Raw genomic sequence first — 16721 nt, forward strand, 5'->3', positions numbered from 1 at the left:
CACCTCACTGCAGGGGAGCCTCCTTGCAACAGACACTGTCCCCAGCAGCCATTGCAGAGCCAGGCTTTCATGAGTCCTCAGTCAAAAGAAAAACATCCAAGTCATCCCTAGAAGTATAGGGAATGACTGAATTAAATGTTAAGTTCATTTGGAATCAATTGAAATTCCCAAAGCTATTGGTGGATTATGATTTCATTCTGTATTACCGAGGGATGGCAGCCCTGCAGGAACTTGAGGCAAGGGACAAAGCTGCTGAACCAGATCTTGCAATTATCTTTTGCTTAAAGAGAGTAGAGTCTCTTTGTCCCAAATATGCAACATAAAAATAACCAGCACCATTTAAAGCTGTATTTTAAGAAGGAGACAAAAATTCCCAAATCCTCATAAGCTCCCCCCTTCCCCAGTATTTAAGATTTTTACGTGTTAACACGAGGGGGGGGGAGAAAGGGAGAGAGAAGGAGAGAGAGAGAGAGAGAGGGAGAGAGAGAGAAAGAGAGCAAAACAGAAAATATAAAAATCTAACATCTGAGTATATTTATTTTTGACATGGCAGCAAGTAATACTTCCCATCCTCCCCTCCATCACCACCAAAACAGGCTTAAATCAGATAAGCAAACTCACATGCTACGGTCCAAGAGCAATTAAAACAAAGACGAAAATTGCTACTGCATTTGCATCTTGCATGCATAGTTCCCCTCTCAAAAGGCACATACCTTATTGGCTGCTTAGTCTACCTAGGACTCTACATAGCACCCATGAAAATAGCAGAGATTGCCCCAGTACAAACAGTTTTAATAAGTTTGGCTTGATTATGCATGCAAACAGCTCTAATACAACAGAAAATAAAATTCCACAAGAGCCACATTTCATCTATTCAAACTAGTTGGACTGTCACACGTAGAGACAGGTGTGCTCGGTACCTTTTCATCCTTCCTTACAAGGTAGCTACATTTTCTAACTTACAGCCCTCTTGGCACATTCAGAGAGACTGACTCTGATGTTCAGCATTCACAGAGTTGACACTCTGCCAGGACACTGTTTGATAGGCTCCAAGAAAGACAGCATGAGAGAAATGAGATTAGAGTCTAATGGTATTCTGCCTCCACCATTTCACAGAGATGGCTGAATTCATCTTAGACAAGAAAGTTAACCTTTTCTTGTCCTCACTCCTTTAGCTGAAAACGTATGGCACATCAAAGAATACAATTTGGAAGGGGTGCCTAAGCTACCTTCCTGCCTGGATGGACACCCTTCTCCCCTCACTCAAGACACAAAATTTCTCTAAGAGATACTAGAACAAAGCTCCACTTGTTTATTCCAGTCTGGCCTCTCTCTCTGCCCATTTGTGGAGTGTGATCTCAAAATGCTCTTGGAGACACTGTCCTTGCCCTGCATTTTGATTCCAAGGTTCTCTCCTGTAAGGCTGGGTTACTGTAGATAGCAGATGTCCTTCAGAGGTGGGTCTCTGCATGGCAAAGCCCAGGCCAACCCCAGCTTTGGTTTCAGACAGGACCATGATTAAGCTGGCAGCAGCAGCAGCAGTAGCAGCAGGTGGTCAAACTCCACAAGCCCAACATGAAAAGCAAAGAACCTTCTCTGTTGAGAAGGTTCTAGGACATGGTGTCAGCTCTTTATCTTTGCCAATAGCCAGAAACAAACACAGCAACAATGATAGCTCTCAGTCCCATGACTATATACCATGCTAGAGTATCTACCTTCCCTAGATGTCTCTTAGAGGGACAGCAGCACCCCACGAAAATGATGAAAGAAGCCACAGTTATAGAACATCTGCTGTCGGCTGCCCTTTCCTCCCTCTAATTACATTCCCTCTAGTACTCTGCAGACAGCTTGCTCATGGTGAGAACCAGTGTTGGGGCTCATATCTTGGCCTGCAATAGGCATCCAAAGTAGTTATGTCAGAAATCCCTCCCTCCCCAGGTGTCCACACATGGGTTCCCAGTGGCAGAGTTCATCCAAAGCTCTACAAGGAACTTTGATTGCTCCCAGCAGTACTGTTTCACCCACTGCCTGGCACAGCAAGCATACACTCCTGGATGAATATACACATCATCCAGATCTCCTAGCCAGTGCCTCACAGCACTCTTGGTAAGTGCCAAGGCAGGCCACATGCTGGGTTCTCCCTGCTGGGCCTTTTCAGTCTCTCCATTTAGGCAGGCCTGGCCCTCAAGGTAGGTGCATCTGTGTGTACTAGATTGACAAACTTACTCCTTTCTACTAGGACTTTGTTTCATCTTGTGATGAGACCATGTGATCTAGCTCTAGTTAAGGCAGGATGGAACAAAAATGGCATACACTGCTTGTAGACATCCTGGGAGGTGCAATAGCCTCCCTGGTGTAGCAGGGTGGCAGATTCCAAAGGCCCACAGCAGGACAGAGCTTCAAGATGAAGAAATCTAGTCTCTGTGTGCCTGTGTGGATGGCATCGAAAGTGGAATGGGAGGCACACATTTGGCAAAGTAAGTGTCTTACATGGGATGTTGTAATCACAATCACATAATATGTGGCCCAGATTTAGGAGACAGAAGTGATAAAAAACCTGACCATGGGGGCTAGACAGGCAGTTATCTGCCTTACACAGCTGTAAAACATTTGGTAAAAGTGACATCTATAGCCAGTCAGAAGGTGGACCACACACCTTCTGAGGCTACAGCTCCTGGAAAGGGGAAGTGGCAGAATTAGAATGAAGGCATGTGCAGGCTCCCACTGGCTTTTTCACAGGGAAGAAAGCAGGTTCTGGAAAGACCTAGATGGGTGTTCTGGTTTGTTTTCATTATCAACTTAACACGACAAAATCACGCTCAAAGGAAAAGTATCTACTTGGGATCCCAAGACCAAGTTCTCAGTAGGAAGGATATTTATTTGCTCAAAGGACAGAGCGTAGGGAATAAGAGACAAAGACAGATAAAGGACAAGGGAGAAGGGGAAAGGAAAAAGTGGGCCAGGTGGATCTGGCCTGGAGGGACAAAGGACTACCTCTGTTTAGAGAAGAGACAGACATGGCACATAGCAAAATGGCAGTTGTGGAGGTACAAGGGGAAAACCCATGTTAAGATGAGGTATTTGATTTTGATTGGGCATGTTAATTAGGTGAGCCAAAGGGGGCTTCTGATTGCTGGACTTTAATACTTTGATTGCTGGACCTTGGTAGTCAGCCTCAGGAGAAGGAAGTGGCCAAATAAGGAAACAGACCTTGGTGACTACCTTTAGGAATGTAATCTCAATGTTTTTAACAAGGCAGAGGGAATGGCAGAGAAAAGCAAGTCTTACCACACCTGAGCTGGCCAGAATCCCTTCAAAGGGATCCTCAACTGAAGTACTGCCTGAGTCAGACTAGACTGTGGCCATGCCCATGAGAGATGGTCATCACTGATGACAGATGTAGGAGGGCCCAGTATGCTATAGGAGCCACTACCTAGAGGAAGGTGGCCTGGGCTGTATAAGCCAGCTAGCTGAGCATCAGCCATGAACAAGCCAGCAAGCAACACTTCTCTATTGTTCCTGCTTCAAGGTCCTGCTCTGAGTCCCTCATTCATAGATGGTAACCTGGAATTATAAGCTGAAATAAACCCTTTCTTCCCTTAGGTTGCTGTGGTTAGAGTGTTTTTTTACCACAACTACAGAAAAGCAATCTAGAACTATAGATTTGTTTGTTTTTGTTTCAAGACAGGGTCTCTGTATGTAGCTTTGCAGATCAGGCTGGCCTTAAACTCACATAGATCCACCTGCCTCTGCCTTCTGAGTGCTGGAATTAAAGGTGTGTGCCACCACTGCCCAGCTAGAATAATGGATTTAAGTAAAGATAGAAATACAGAGACTCTACAGAGCAAGGGTTCAGGTAATTCAGAAATCAGTTTCTGAACCCCAAGCAAGAGCATTCTGGCCAATGAAATGTGGTAGGTCTGAACCTTTTCTGGATCTAGGCAGCAGCATTTCCTGTGAACAATCTGTGGTCTGTTTCCTTATCCAGAAGCTGGAATGGAGAGGACTGAGAGGACCACAGAGGGCACAACAACAACAGGGATGAGGCTTAGTCTTAGGAAGCTACAGAGAAGAATCAGAGTAGGAATAACCTCACTGGGCTGTGCTCTGAATGAGTAGTAGCACACGGCTTGAGAACACTAAACATTAGGTTTGTCTATTGCAAAAAAGCATTTTTAATTGATTTTTTTTCTTTTGGTACTGGAGACTGAACCTAGGGCCTCGTGTGTTCAAGTGCTCCACCACTACATCCCTAACCCAAGTTTTGTTTCTTTGCTTTAACTTTCTATTTTGGAATAGAGTCTGGCTAAATTACTTAAACCCACCTTGAACTTGGATTCTCCTCCTTCAGTCTCCAAAACAGCTGGATGATAGAACTGTACCACTAGGCACAGCATAGCAACTTTTTTGTGCTAGATGCCTGGTGAGCAAGGGCTTTCTGACATAACTACTTTGAATGCTCCCTGCAACCCAAGAAATAGGACTCATGGCCAGTTTACACCATGAGCAAGCTCTCCGTAGCTAACTGGAAGAAGTGTAAATGTAACTTCCATAGAGAGGGATGTAGTAGGCACATTACCAGGATGGCTCTCCATCAGGATAACAATCCACTGTCTACATTAAAAGCAATTTTCTTGGAACATAGCCACACCTATTTATTATGGATGGTCCAATTGCTTTGACATTACAACAGTGGACTTGAATAATTCCAACAGAAAACCTAATGACTTATAAAGCCCAAGCTATTTACTGAGCAGTTCTCAAAACAACAACAAAAAACACATTGCTGCCAGGCGTTGGTGGCACATGGCTTTAATCCCAGCACTGGGGAGGCAGAGGCAGGCAGAGCTCTGTGAGTTTGAGGCCAGCCTGGTCTACAGAGAGTTCCAGGTCAGGCTCCAAAGCTACACAGAGAAACCATGTCTCGAAAAAACAAAAACAAAAAAACACATTGCCATCCCCTGTAGGGGTCTCATGAATCCCCAGTTGGTCTCAGGGCAACCCATAACCCCACATTCCTAATATCTACAAAAACACTAACCTGACCTGCCAGGGAGCTTTGTAAAAATGTGGACTCCCTGGTCCTGGCCCCAGAGGCTGTGTTCAGCCCATCTGCCAGCCAAACAGCCTGGGGAGTTCTGCTGCAGGTGTTCACAGGTGATGCTTTCAAAACTGCTCTTCCATATGCTTCTGGAATCCCTGAAAACCTGTTAACCATGCTAAGCATAAGGAAACACCAGGCCTAGACCAAGGTTTCTGTTGATGGGAGGAGGTAACCGTCTTCCTTCCATGAACTACTACAGCTACAGACCTGAGCTCCTAGCCTCTCTGGACATTTGTTCTCTCATCTTTAAATTGGTGAAAATATCCTGTTTAGCAGGATTATAAAGAATCCATAAGGAAAAGCCACCAATGTGCTAAGTTAACATTTATTACATAAAAGCTCATCTGAATGTTTGCTATTATCATTATTGCCTCAATTGTTAATCTCAATTTCTCTCAGGTTTTTTTTGAGAGATCTAGGAATGAGCATTTGGCATAAATAATTAACTTTTAAAGGATTTTTAAATAAAACTTTTTCCCTCATGCATCAGTAAGAAAGTGGTCCAAGCAGTAGGCTTCCTGGGACCAGGCTGAAGGGAACACACCTGATCTCCTCCCTGGGAGTATTGGTCCAGTAGAGCAACTTCAATTAGAAAATACTGAAGACTTATTGTTGCCATGACAGGAGAACAGACAAATAAAGCCTGGTTAGAGTGGGCCACCAGCACCAGGCAGGTGTGGACAGGAACCAGGAAGCTTCCAATTCCCTATGTGCCATGTGGTCCAGGCTCTAAATAGCAACCCTTCTGTTTCAGCAATTTGATGTGTAAGAATGCTGGATCACGCTTTGCAAGCTTGCACAGTGTGGAGGACCTCCATGCTAAATCTCTACATATGGCCCGGGATGGAAGCAAAGCCTTCTGTTCCACACACAGTCTAGACCAACTGCCATTACGTAAGTCAGATTCCTAGAAAACAGGATCAGGCCCTCTGCAGTCAAGAGATGCTGAAACTGAGTAAGGAGACCAGGGAAGGCTGGTGGTTCCCTCAGCTGGCTCTGAGATCAGTGTCAACACTCACAACTGGCCAGATTTATACAGCCACGTTCCCATGGGTCTCACATCCAGTTAATGGCTAAAACCATCAGCATCAATAAATACTCTCCATGGGTCACTGAAGAGACTCTGTGAGAAATACCAGGCAGTTTTCTGAAGCTCACCAGTAGGAGAGTTCAATGTCAAGAGCTCCAACACAGGGTCTGAGTCCCCTGACAAACACAGAGCAGTACACAGATGGCAGGGATCCCCCACTGAAGGCCAAGTAACTTTAAGTGGTGCCAGACTACAGGCTGAGGCTTGAAGGGAGTCCAGAGTTTCCTAACAACAGGTATTAGAATAGTTCATGGCATACAAGGGACCAGTTGTCGTTCTTCCTGAAATACACCAAGAGACACAGAAAAGCAGAGAAGGGATTATAAATTAACTTCTAATGATTTATATAAAAATTCCTCTAGTGAAAGCCTGGACCAAAAAGTAGAGAGAAAGAGAGACAGCTTTTGGAGTGAATAAATCCCAAAAGTCAGGGCCCTTTCATTCTTTTATTTTTAATATTTATTTTAATTTTTAATGTGCATGGGGATGTTTTGTCTGAATGCATGTATGGGCATCACATGTGTGCAGCTCCCTTAGAGACTAGAAGAGGACATTGGATCACTTGGTACTGGAGTTATAGATGGTTGTGAGTTGCCAGTGGGTGCTGGGAACTGACCCTGGTCCTCTAGAAGAGCAGACCGTGCCCTTATAACTGCTGAGGCATCTCTCCAGCTTGCCAGTCCTCTTTTTCTTCCCTCAAACACTTTGAAATACAGTCTTCACATAATATTTATGCATCCATTAAGTTTTGAGAAAAACATATACCTAGATCTGATCTGATTCTTTAACATAAAGCCTCCCGATTCGCTGCACAGTTCTGTTCACTAACAATCTCAACTGGTCTTTAAAACTGCTGCTCTGAAATGAAAAGTGGTGACAACTGCAAATCCTGGAGAAGATGTGAAGCTAGACCGTTCACGCACTGTGGAAGAGGCCATTTCTGAAAAAATGAAATATGCAGTTACCATATAACCAGTGATTATACTCTGGGGCATTTGTTTTAGAATAATGAAAATATGCCCACAAAAACCTGTGTAAACACATTCAGTATATGCTTATTAATAACAGCTTCAAACTAGAAACAATCCAGATGTCTTCCAAGGGGCAAAGAATCAAACAAACTGTACGTATCCACACCATGGAATACCACTTATCAACTAAAAGAAAACACAACCACTATGCACAACAATGTGTTTGACTCTTTAGGAAGTTGTAGTGCATGGATTTAGCCAATCCCAAAGGTTTCACTCTATATAATTTTATTTAATAAAACATTTTTCTTTGTTGTTATTTCTAGAGACAGGGTCTCACACAGACCAGGCTGGTCTTGAACTCACTATATAGCTAAGGAGAACACTAAACTCTTGATCCTTTTGCCTCCACTTCTGGGACTGTAGATTTGTACCACCACTGTTGACTTTATAAAGCATTCTTGAAATAACAGGATCTGGTTATCACAACCCCCACCCCTGGGGGATAGAACAATTCTGTTTTTTATCTCTGGTATAAGACACAGCCATCTACCCATGCAATCCATCTGTATGTAAATCTGGGGCAATCTAAGAAACACCAATGGGCTCCTCACTGCTTTCCTACTGCGATGCTGTACTCTAGTCATGCAAGATGTTTCCAGTGGCCTTTTCTGTGCTATTTCTCATCACAGTTGCATACAAATCTATGATTATATGGCATATACATGTATACATATATATGATTATATAAAGTGTTTAACTGAAAGCTGCTACAAACCTGCAGCTCTAGCTTCCTGTTAGGCTGAGGCAAGAGGAGTGCTTGAGTTCAGCAACTCAAGGTCAGGGCAGGCATCTAGCAAAATCCCATTTCAAAGAAAAAAATTTAATAAGACAAAACAAAATGAAACCCCTGTAGGGCTGAAGAAATAGCTTAGTAGTTAAGAATATTTGCCATTCTTCCAGAGGACCCAAGTTTGGTTCCCAGCACCCACATAGGTGGCTCACAATCACCTGTAACCACAGTTCCAGGGAATGGGAATCTGACACCTTCTAGCCTCAAAAGGCACCCACAGACATGTGACATATACTCACACAGATAGATATGAATACATATATAAACAAAATTAAAAAAAAAACTGTTTAAGCCAATGGTGGTACACACCTTTACTCCCAGCACATTTGAGACAGAGGAGTTCTGTGAGTTTGAGGGCAACCTGATGTACATAGCAAGTTCCAGGCCAGGAGCCAGGGGCTACACAGGGACACAGGGAGATTATTTCTCCAAAAAAAAAAAGAAAGAAAGAAAGGAAGAAACAAAGAGAGAAAGAACGACACTGAGACCATCACCAACAAAACAACAAACAAACAAACAAATAAAACCCCTACATCTGAAACTGTCTGTGGTGGGGGTGGTCGGTAGGTAGAGTGCTTGCCACAAAAGCACAAGAACTTAGGTTCACCCACATGAAGCCTAGCACAGAAGCACACATCTGTGACCCAACACTGCAAGGGTGGATCCCCAGAGCTCACTAGCCAGGCAAGTTCAGTGAGAGACCCTGCCTTAAGGGGAAAAAAGGTAGAGGAAGACAACCACCATCAGAGGGAAACAGCTGACACTGACCTCTGACCTCCAAACCCATGTGCCCATACAACCACATGCACACAACTCCCTCCCACACACACGTGAAGAAACAAATTTAAAACCTGTGTATCTGCATCCAATTTTTTTCTCTCCTTCAATGAACATCTACTGAGAACCTGTAAGACACCAGGTAGTAGCCAGGAGCTATACCCAAGAGGGATATGCTCTGTTCTCATAAAGCTCAGCCCATAGGACTTCCCAAGGGATGCCTGCCAAGTGCCTGTCTCTAGCACATCCAATCTGTCACCCACTCCTCAGCTCAAGACCCAACTTTTCTTTTCTTTTTTATTTAATATTTTTCTTATTTTATATATCAATCCCAGGTCCCTCTCCCTCCCATCCTCCCATCCTCCCAGAACCCCCCATTCCATCCCCTATCCACTCCCCAGGGAGGGTGAGGCCTTCCATGAGGGACCATCAAAGTCTGTTAAGTCATTTGGGGTAGGGCCTAGGCACTCCCCCAAGACCCAACTTTTCAATGACAATGTAGGCTTATATAAGGTCAAGACCAGGGAGCTTTTTGGCTCAGACTATAGTTTGTTTGGGAGAAACATTGCTCCACATGGAATTTATAAATGATACAACCAACTGTTAATATAAAAACCTATAATCAGCCAACATCATATGTTGCTGCCCATCATCCTTAACTGCCTGAATCTTTGAGGAAATTCCTGTGTTTTGGTTAGTTTTAATTGTCAAGCTGATATATCCAGAGTCACCTGGGAAGAGGAAACATCAACTAAAGGATTCTTTAGCCATGCCTGTGAGAGACTGTCTTCGTTGATGACTGATGTGAGAAGGGGCAGGATGCCATGGGCAGCACCATCCCTAGGACCTGGGATGTAGAAGAAATATAGATAAGCATTCACTGAGCAAGTCCGTCGACCAGCAGTTTCTGTTCTGGTCCCTGCCTCCAGGTTCCTGACCTGACCTCCTTCACTGATGGGCTATGACCTGGAAGTGTAAGCCAAATAAACCCATCCATTCCTCGAGTTGTCTATGGCTTGAGTGGTTTCATACAAACAACTGACATCAAGTTAGAACACCCTTCAAAGTCTGTCTCTCCAGGTCTCTCACCTGGAATTCACAAGATCTGCTCCTAACTGACCCAGGTCTTACAGAGACACACACCCAGAATGGATTCTTCTACACAATGCCCAGATGGCCAGAACTATTGCTATGCAGTGGGCCTTGCACTTGAGCAAGTGCAGAATGTTAGATCCCACGCTAGACCTAATGAGACAGAATCTAATTCTAATCAGCTCTTCTCACAGGATATATAATCAATCACATTGAAATGTGAGAAGCACCAATTGTAGGTCTTTGTTCCTAACTCCATCTTTGTATCAAAACCATTTGAAGTGGCTGGACAGATGGCTCAGTGGTTAAGAGAACTTGTTTCTATTCCAGAGGACTCATGTTCAGTTCCTAGTACCTACATGGTGGCTCACAAACATGTGAAACTCCAGTTCCAGGAAATTTGATGCCCTCTTCCATGGGTACCTCATGTGATGCACACACATACACATAGGCAAAACACCCATACACATAAAATAATTTAAAAATCTAAAAAATAATTTGGACTTTTTCCTTTAATTTGTTCAATTTTGAAATGCTTTGAGATAGTGAATGACAAAGAATCACACAATGAATACTATGTATATACCTTAAACATTGGGGAACCTCTCCCTAGCCATTATTTTCATCCCTCATTCCTCTAATGCAGTTATGAACTGATCAGGTATCTATTCTAGGCCCATATTTTTATACCTCTACAACCTACAGAAGCAGTCTACCACACCCCATCACAATACTGATTTTTTACATAAATGAACATCTTTCTGCAAGTAGCTTCTCTGGTTGAACAGCAGTTTGTGTCGGTGGCACTCGCAGGTCTACTTCATGCATCTGACCCTGGCAAGGCAACCTGAGTATCACGTCAGGACAGCATTTCCCCTCTCCAGTGTCACACTTCTTTTGTTTGTTAACTTTTAAAAATTATGTTTATTGATGTGTTTGTTTATGTACGTGGATGTGCACTTGCCATGGTGTGTGTGTGTGTGTGTGTGTGCGCGCGCGCGTGCGTGCGTGCACGCGTGTATGGTTGTCAGAAGACAAGTTGTGTGAGAGGGTTCTCTTTTTCCATCATGTGGGTCCTGAAGACTACACTTTGGTCTTTAGGCTTGGCAGCAAGTGCCTTTACCTGGAGAGCCATCTTGCTGGTCTTGCTTCTAACATTTACACCACGCTGTAATACATACCCTTAACAATGGGGACAAGTGATCCAGGAGTGGATCTGTGGAGTCAGATTAGGTACACTGTTACTTCTCCTGCCCATGACAAATTGCCTTCCCACTCCTCTCTCCTCTGAGGAGCTCATGGGTTCTACTTGCTCCACATCCTAGCCAGCACTGGGGATGCTGGTGGGAAGGGTAGACAATGTTGTCTCAAGGAGGTGTGGTTTTAATTTGCTTCCCTAAGTTATCTGAGGACATTCTTCCTAATCTTTTTATTGGCCATTGTTTTCTCTTTTCTGAACTCCCTATTTCACAACTGTTACCCCACACCTTTCTTATTTGTTATGGTCTTTTCCTAATCACTTTGCAGGATTTACATCTTTTTAATATGAACCCTTTTTTAGTGAATGAATTACAAAAGTCTTCCAGACAGTGATTTTCCTTTTGTTCCTGGTATCTTCATCCATCAGGCTGAAAAATCTCAAATGTGAGTGTAGATTCCTTCAACTTCTTGCATATGGTCTTAATTTTCCTGACATATTTAATGCTTTGCCACCATGATGTGATGCAGTCTTGTTCTTTCCCTGGAAAAGTTTTAAAGTTTGCTCTAAGAGTATCTTCGCCTAAATATAGAAATGCCCAGTTCTCACTGCCAACTCCTTGATATGCAGCTTCAGGAGTGGGATCTATGTACCTGCAATTTTAACAAAAATATATTCCATCCACGATGCTATTACAGCCAGCACTTCCTCTATAAAACCCCAGAAACCACCTCATCTCTGTCTCCTTTTCTTGAGTGGGGGAAGAATTCTGGTGACTCCCAGGTACAGAGACCGATGTACCATCTGGTATCTAACCTAGTGTCAGTGACTGAGTGTCCTTTACCAGCTACTTCAAAAAGCTCTCTTTACCCACGGATCTCCATTCTTCCTGTTAAACAGGTTTTTTCTATATCAAGCTGCAATTTATTGCTGCTTAATTTCCGCCAGCTGGTCCTACTTCTACACCCTTTCATTTTTCCTAAACTTCCTCGCCATCACTTACACCCCCGGCCACCTGTCTAGTCTGGCTCTGCTCCCCTCTCCCTCCAATCCTCTAGCCGCATAGCCTTCTTTCCTCTTTCTTCAACTTGCTGAGTTTCTTTTTGCCTTAGAACCTAGAGAGTCCGCTCCAAACTTCACCCTCTCCATACCCCCTTTCCCTAGGCTAGAAATTACAAAGAGGGATTTGATTAATACCTGTCTTCTCCACCAGAATTTAATCCTATTGCTTCCGTTCAAGGCTGAATCCTCTGTACTTGACATAATAAATACCTGGCACAGAGTTAGCCCTTAGTAATTTTTTAAATAATGAATGGATGGGTCAATGAATGCATGCATGCATGCAAGACAGTCAGCCCTTTGGTGTCATACAAAACAAATTAAGGTCACTTCTATTGCAAAGACTTTCATATGCCTGAGAGCTGCCATGTCCTGGAGGTTGGGAATAACACTGGAGATGAGGTCAGCTACATTGCAGAAGTGACCAAGGATGGGACAGAGCAAACACACAGAACATTTCAGAGCCCTCTCTAGGGTCAGGCCCAGAGAGACAACACCTATGCCCATGACTCTCCACAGGTGGCTGAAGTGAGCTGAGTTACACAGTGTATACATGAAATTTGTTTTTGAATCAGACATAAAAATTGTAAAGGTGCCTCAGGTTAATCTAAAAAAAATGTTTCAGATGTTAATACAAAACCAGTAGTATAACTGAACAAAGAAAAGGCAGTGAGCGCTATCACAATGACCAAATGTCACTCCATGACAAAGCCAGTATTGAGATCGGTGGCTTTCCTAAGCAGGCAATCCAATTGAGACTTACTGACATAACATTAAAAATTCAATCACCTGCAACCACAAAAATGCACCCAACTGTTCTACTTAAGATTCTTATGCTTTATGCATACAAATTGTAGCTTAATGAAAAATCTGCTCATGTAAAGAAACCAGAGAACTAGGAAACAAAACTTAGATGAACTAATGTCTATAGATTTAGAGAAGTTATATGCTTATAACAGTTGCTTGATACTTGCTTATCTCTGTCTAGCCCACAAATAACTCTCTCCTTGACCTCTGGCAAGAAATAGGCCTTTCATGGGTCTCAGTAATGACAAAGGATTTGATCAATGAACTAATTCAACAAATGCTGACCATGACACTTCCTGTTGGATTTAATGAGAAGAGGCACATGACAGCATTTATGATGGTGTATGATTTGAATACAATTAAAAAAATGCATCTGTGTGCCTTATCAAGGAGTCACATGCCAGGTGGTGGTGGCACCTGCCTTTAATCCCAGCATTTGGGAGGTAAAGGCAGATGGATCTCTGTGAGTTCAAGGCCAGCCTTGTCTACAGAGTGAGTTCCAGGACAAGTTCCAAACCTACACAGAGAAACCCTATCTCGAAAATCAACACCCCCCCCCAAAAGAAGACATGCACCTGAGCATCAACTGGCCAGAGAAGAAAGGAGCTGTAGTCTAAAACCATGTCACTTTGGAAAGTATCTAGATGTCAGGGAAGGGAAACTTTTTTCATTACTCTGTATGTTCTCTATCTGATGGCTGCAAATTAAACTGGCCAAAGACTGAGTAACAGCATTAGAAAAGACAAACATAGTCACTTTTAATTTTATATAAATGGAGGTTTGAAAGGAAGAAAAGGAAAGAAAGTCCAAAGAAATTCTTAGATTTGGAAACCCATTACCAATTTTAATAAAGGCCAATACATAGTGAGGTGACCAGACAAAAAGAGAGAAGTTTTGACAGTTCTATGGGTAGACACTGGAAAGGTGAACTTGTAGAAACTGATGGGGCTGGGCTATTTAGTCAGGTTGGTCTGTACAGATTCATCTAGCTCTTTCTTTATCCATTTTGAAAACAGCTATCTTCTTGGTTCAGGAGATAGGAGGGCAACTTCACATGGGAGATGCAGGCCCTGCTTTCAGTAGAGGAGGGGAGAGCTTCCTGTGTTTGTTTTTTTTTTCTCAGTTACTTTTAAGCTTAAAATATTCCTTATGCCAAAATGGCATATTTTGATCCCTTCATAGTTAATACCAATATGTCAAAAATATAGTATCAAACAAATAATTTGTTGAGCTGACATGAATCTTGCCTTGAGGTAACTCAGGAGATGGCCTTGTTCTATCTTTTAAAGTGATTTCTGTGTTGTATTTTGAGTGTGGACTAGATTAGATCTACTCTGGCTGATCTGTGCTCAATCTTCCCCCCACCCCCCCACCCTACTCCACCACCTTCCCCCACCCCCAGGCACACTCAGACCACACTGCAGGGAAGCAGCTAACTCCTTGGTGATATACAAATCTCACTATGAGCATAAATATTTTCCGGAATGCTTGCTATCAAGGCTGCTCTGACTCAGACTCTCCTAAGAAAACAAAACTACAAAACTGACAGCACAGGGTGTTTGAGAGAAGGGAGGATGCTCTTCATAGTAAACATAAAACCTGAACACACAGACATATTGGAGACAGAGTATTAGAATTAAGAAAACCTGGCCACATCCTAAGGTCAACACAGGATCTGCAGAAATGAGTGTGGTAAAGGTGAATTTTGGGCAGAGCCTCTGCTGTTTACAAAAGCATACTAGTACTTGATCATATTTATGCTGTCCTTATGGTGTTCTGGTTCTGTATTTTGAGCTGAACACCCCAAATGAGTTTCTTGTCCTTATGGAGTGTAAAACGAGAAAGAATGAGACTTTCCAGTCAAAGAAACACCATTCTTAGCAGTGGGTAACCTCCTTAGGGAGAAATGGTAGCTTTTGGCGATTATCCCTACAGGGGCTGCAGAAATACTTTGAGCTCTGGGCATCCAGAAAGGGGCCAGGCTGTCCTCACAGACAGCCAGGCCACCTTCTTGCCCGTTTTTAGGTCACATGAAGCAGCAACAAATGTATCCTCTTCTTGTGCTCAGAAGCATTCTTAGCTCCACATCAATGTCAGTGATTTACCTGCCCTTTCAACTCAGGCCACCTCCTTCTCTGGGCACTTCATTGCTCCTGAGCCTAAAACATGACCTCAATGTTAGTATAACTCCTCACAACAAACCCCCAACTCAGATCTTTCTATCTGCAAACTATAACTTTCCACTGCTGAGCACAGTTCCACAAATACCCTAGTAGTCCCCCCCAAATATAATACACCCCAAATCAGATTCTCTTCTGATCTCAATAACCAGACTGATAGTGTCTCTCCTGCCACTTTAGGTCTCTCCTTTCCTACCAGTATCTAGCTAGTCACCAGACACTGTGTTCCCCTTCACAGCATCAACTGTTCAAAACCATATGATGTAACTGCATTTGGATTTCAATTTTCAGAGACTGTGCATGCACCTGCTGTAAAAATCAGGCATTCAAGGATGGAAGTGGAAAAATGTCCCTTCTCCTGCCCTTCCTTTTCTGCTCACATTAACATGGAGGGCTGATCATATTTCTGCCACACATTCTGATGCACACATTCTCAAAGAAGAGAAATACAAATCCACCTTCTTCTAGCTCCTCTTAATTTGTTATTGGTGTTGAGGTGGGGGGGCATGTAGAGGCCAGAAGAAACTTTGTGGAGTTGGTTTTCTCTTTCTATATTTACATGGGTCCTGAGGAAGGAATCCATATGTTGGCAGACTTGCATAGCAAATATTCTATTCACTGAGCAATTCTGCCTGTCCTCCTGACTCTAGTTCTACACGTGAGTGAATATGTACATGTTTACATGTGTGTGGGTGTAATGCACACATGTGGGTATATGTGTGTGGTATGCCTGTGGAGGTCAAAGGTTGACACCAGGTATCTTCATTAACTACTCTCCATAGTATATATTGAGGCAAGCTCTCTAAATTGAACCCAGAGCTCATGGATTTGGCTGGTTTAGTAAGTTTGCAACAGGGCCTCCACTTCATGACTACAGGGATTATAGGCAAGCCACCATGCCTCCATCTGAACTACACTTGCATGGTACACATTAAGCCATCTCCCAGTCCACTCTTTCTCTTAACACAAAGAGCAGCATACTACAACCAGGCTTCTACGCTTACAGGTTCACATCTGTGGGGTCAGTCAAACATGGGTTGAAAATACCTCTAGCCCTCCATTGCTTTCAGTATCAGTATTGCACATGTGCAGACCCATTTCTTTTATCAGTCCCTAACAGCACAGCAAATGCATAGGTTTTATGAGTGGTGTCAGGATGTTGTGATAAATAGATGTGAAAACTGTAAGTAAACTATGTCTAATCAATGCAAAGGTTTGTGTCTGCAGGAGGCCAAGTGTCCTAGAATGAATCGCCCATAGAAAACAAGTCATAAGTGTACACACAACCCTAACACATGCCCTTGCTGCAGTTTTTACATGCTGTACCTCAGTGGTTTTTCCTAACCGGGTAAGGCTCCTGTATTTGGGGGGGGGGTCTGAGACAGGGTTTCTCTGTGTAGCCCTGCTGCCCTGGAACTCACTCTGTAGAAGACCAGGCTGGCCTTGAACTCACAGAGATCCACCTGCCTCTGTCTCCTGAGTTCTGGGATTACAGGTGTGTGCCACCACTGCCCAGCCTGCTCCTGTATTCTTACAACTGTGCAGTGCTCCAATGAATGAATGTGTCATATTTTATCTAGTCTACTCCAA

General features: G+C 43.3%; 1 protein-coding gene across 3 annotated transcripts in view; it reads right to left on the reverse strand.

Moving 5' to 3' along the window:
- Positions 1-16721, reverse strand: part of Garnl3 (GTPase activating Rap/RanGAP domain like 3) — a 151371-nt gene that overhangs the window by 108339 nt on the left and 26311 nt on the right. Inside the window, exon 1 of one of the 3 annotated variants that reach the window (XM_051185224.1) lies at positions 921-1057. The exons of the other annotated variants lie outside the window; for them this stretch is intronic. Within the exon in view, the coding sequence (XP_051041181.1) occupies positions 921-928 (8 nt within the window). The 5' untranslated portion in view covers positions 929-1057. Of the gene's footprint in view, positions 1-920; positions 1058-16721 lie in introns of those variants that run through there. 3 annotated transcript variants of the gene reach the window in all.

Source organism: Phodopus roborovskii, unplaced genomic scaffold (assembly GCF_943737965.1).
Source record: "Phodopus roborovskii unplaced genomic scaffold, PHOROB, whole genome shotgun sequence".
NCBI classification, from domain to species: Eukaryota; Metazoa; Chordata; class Mammalia; order Rodentia; family Cricetidae; genus Phodopus; species Phodopus roborovskii.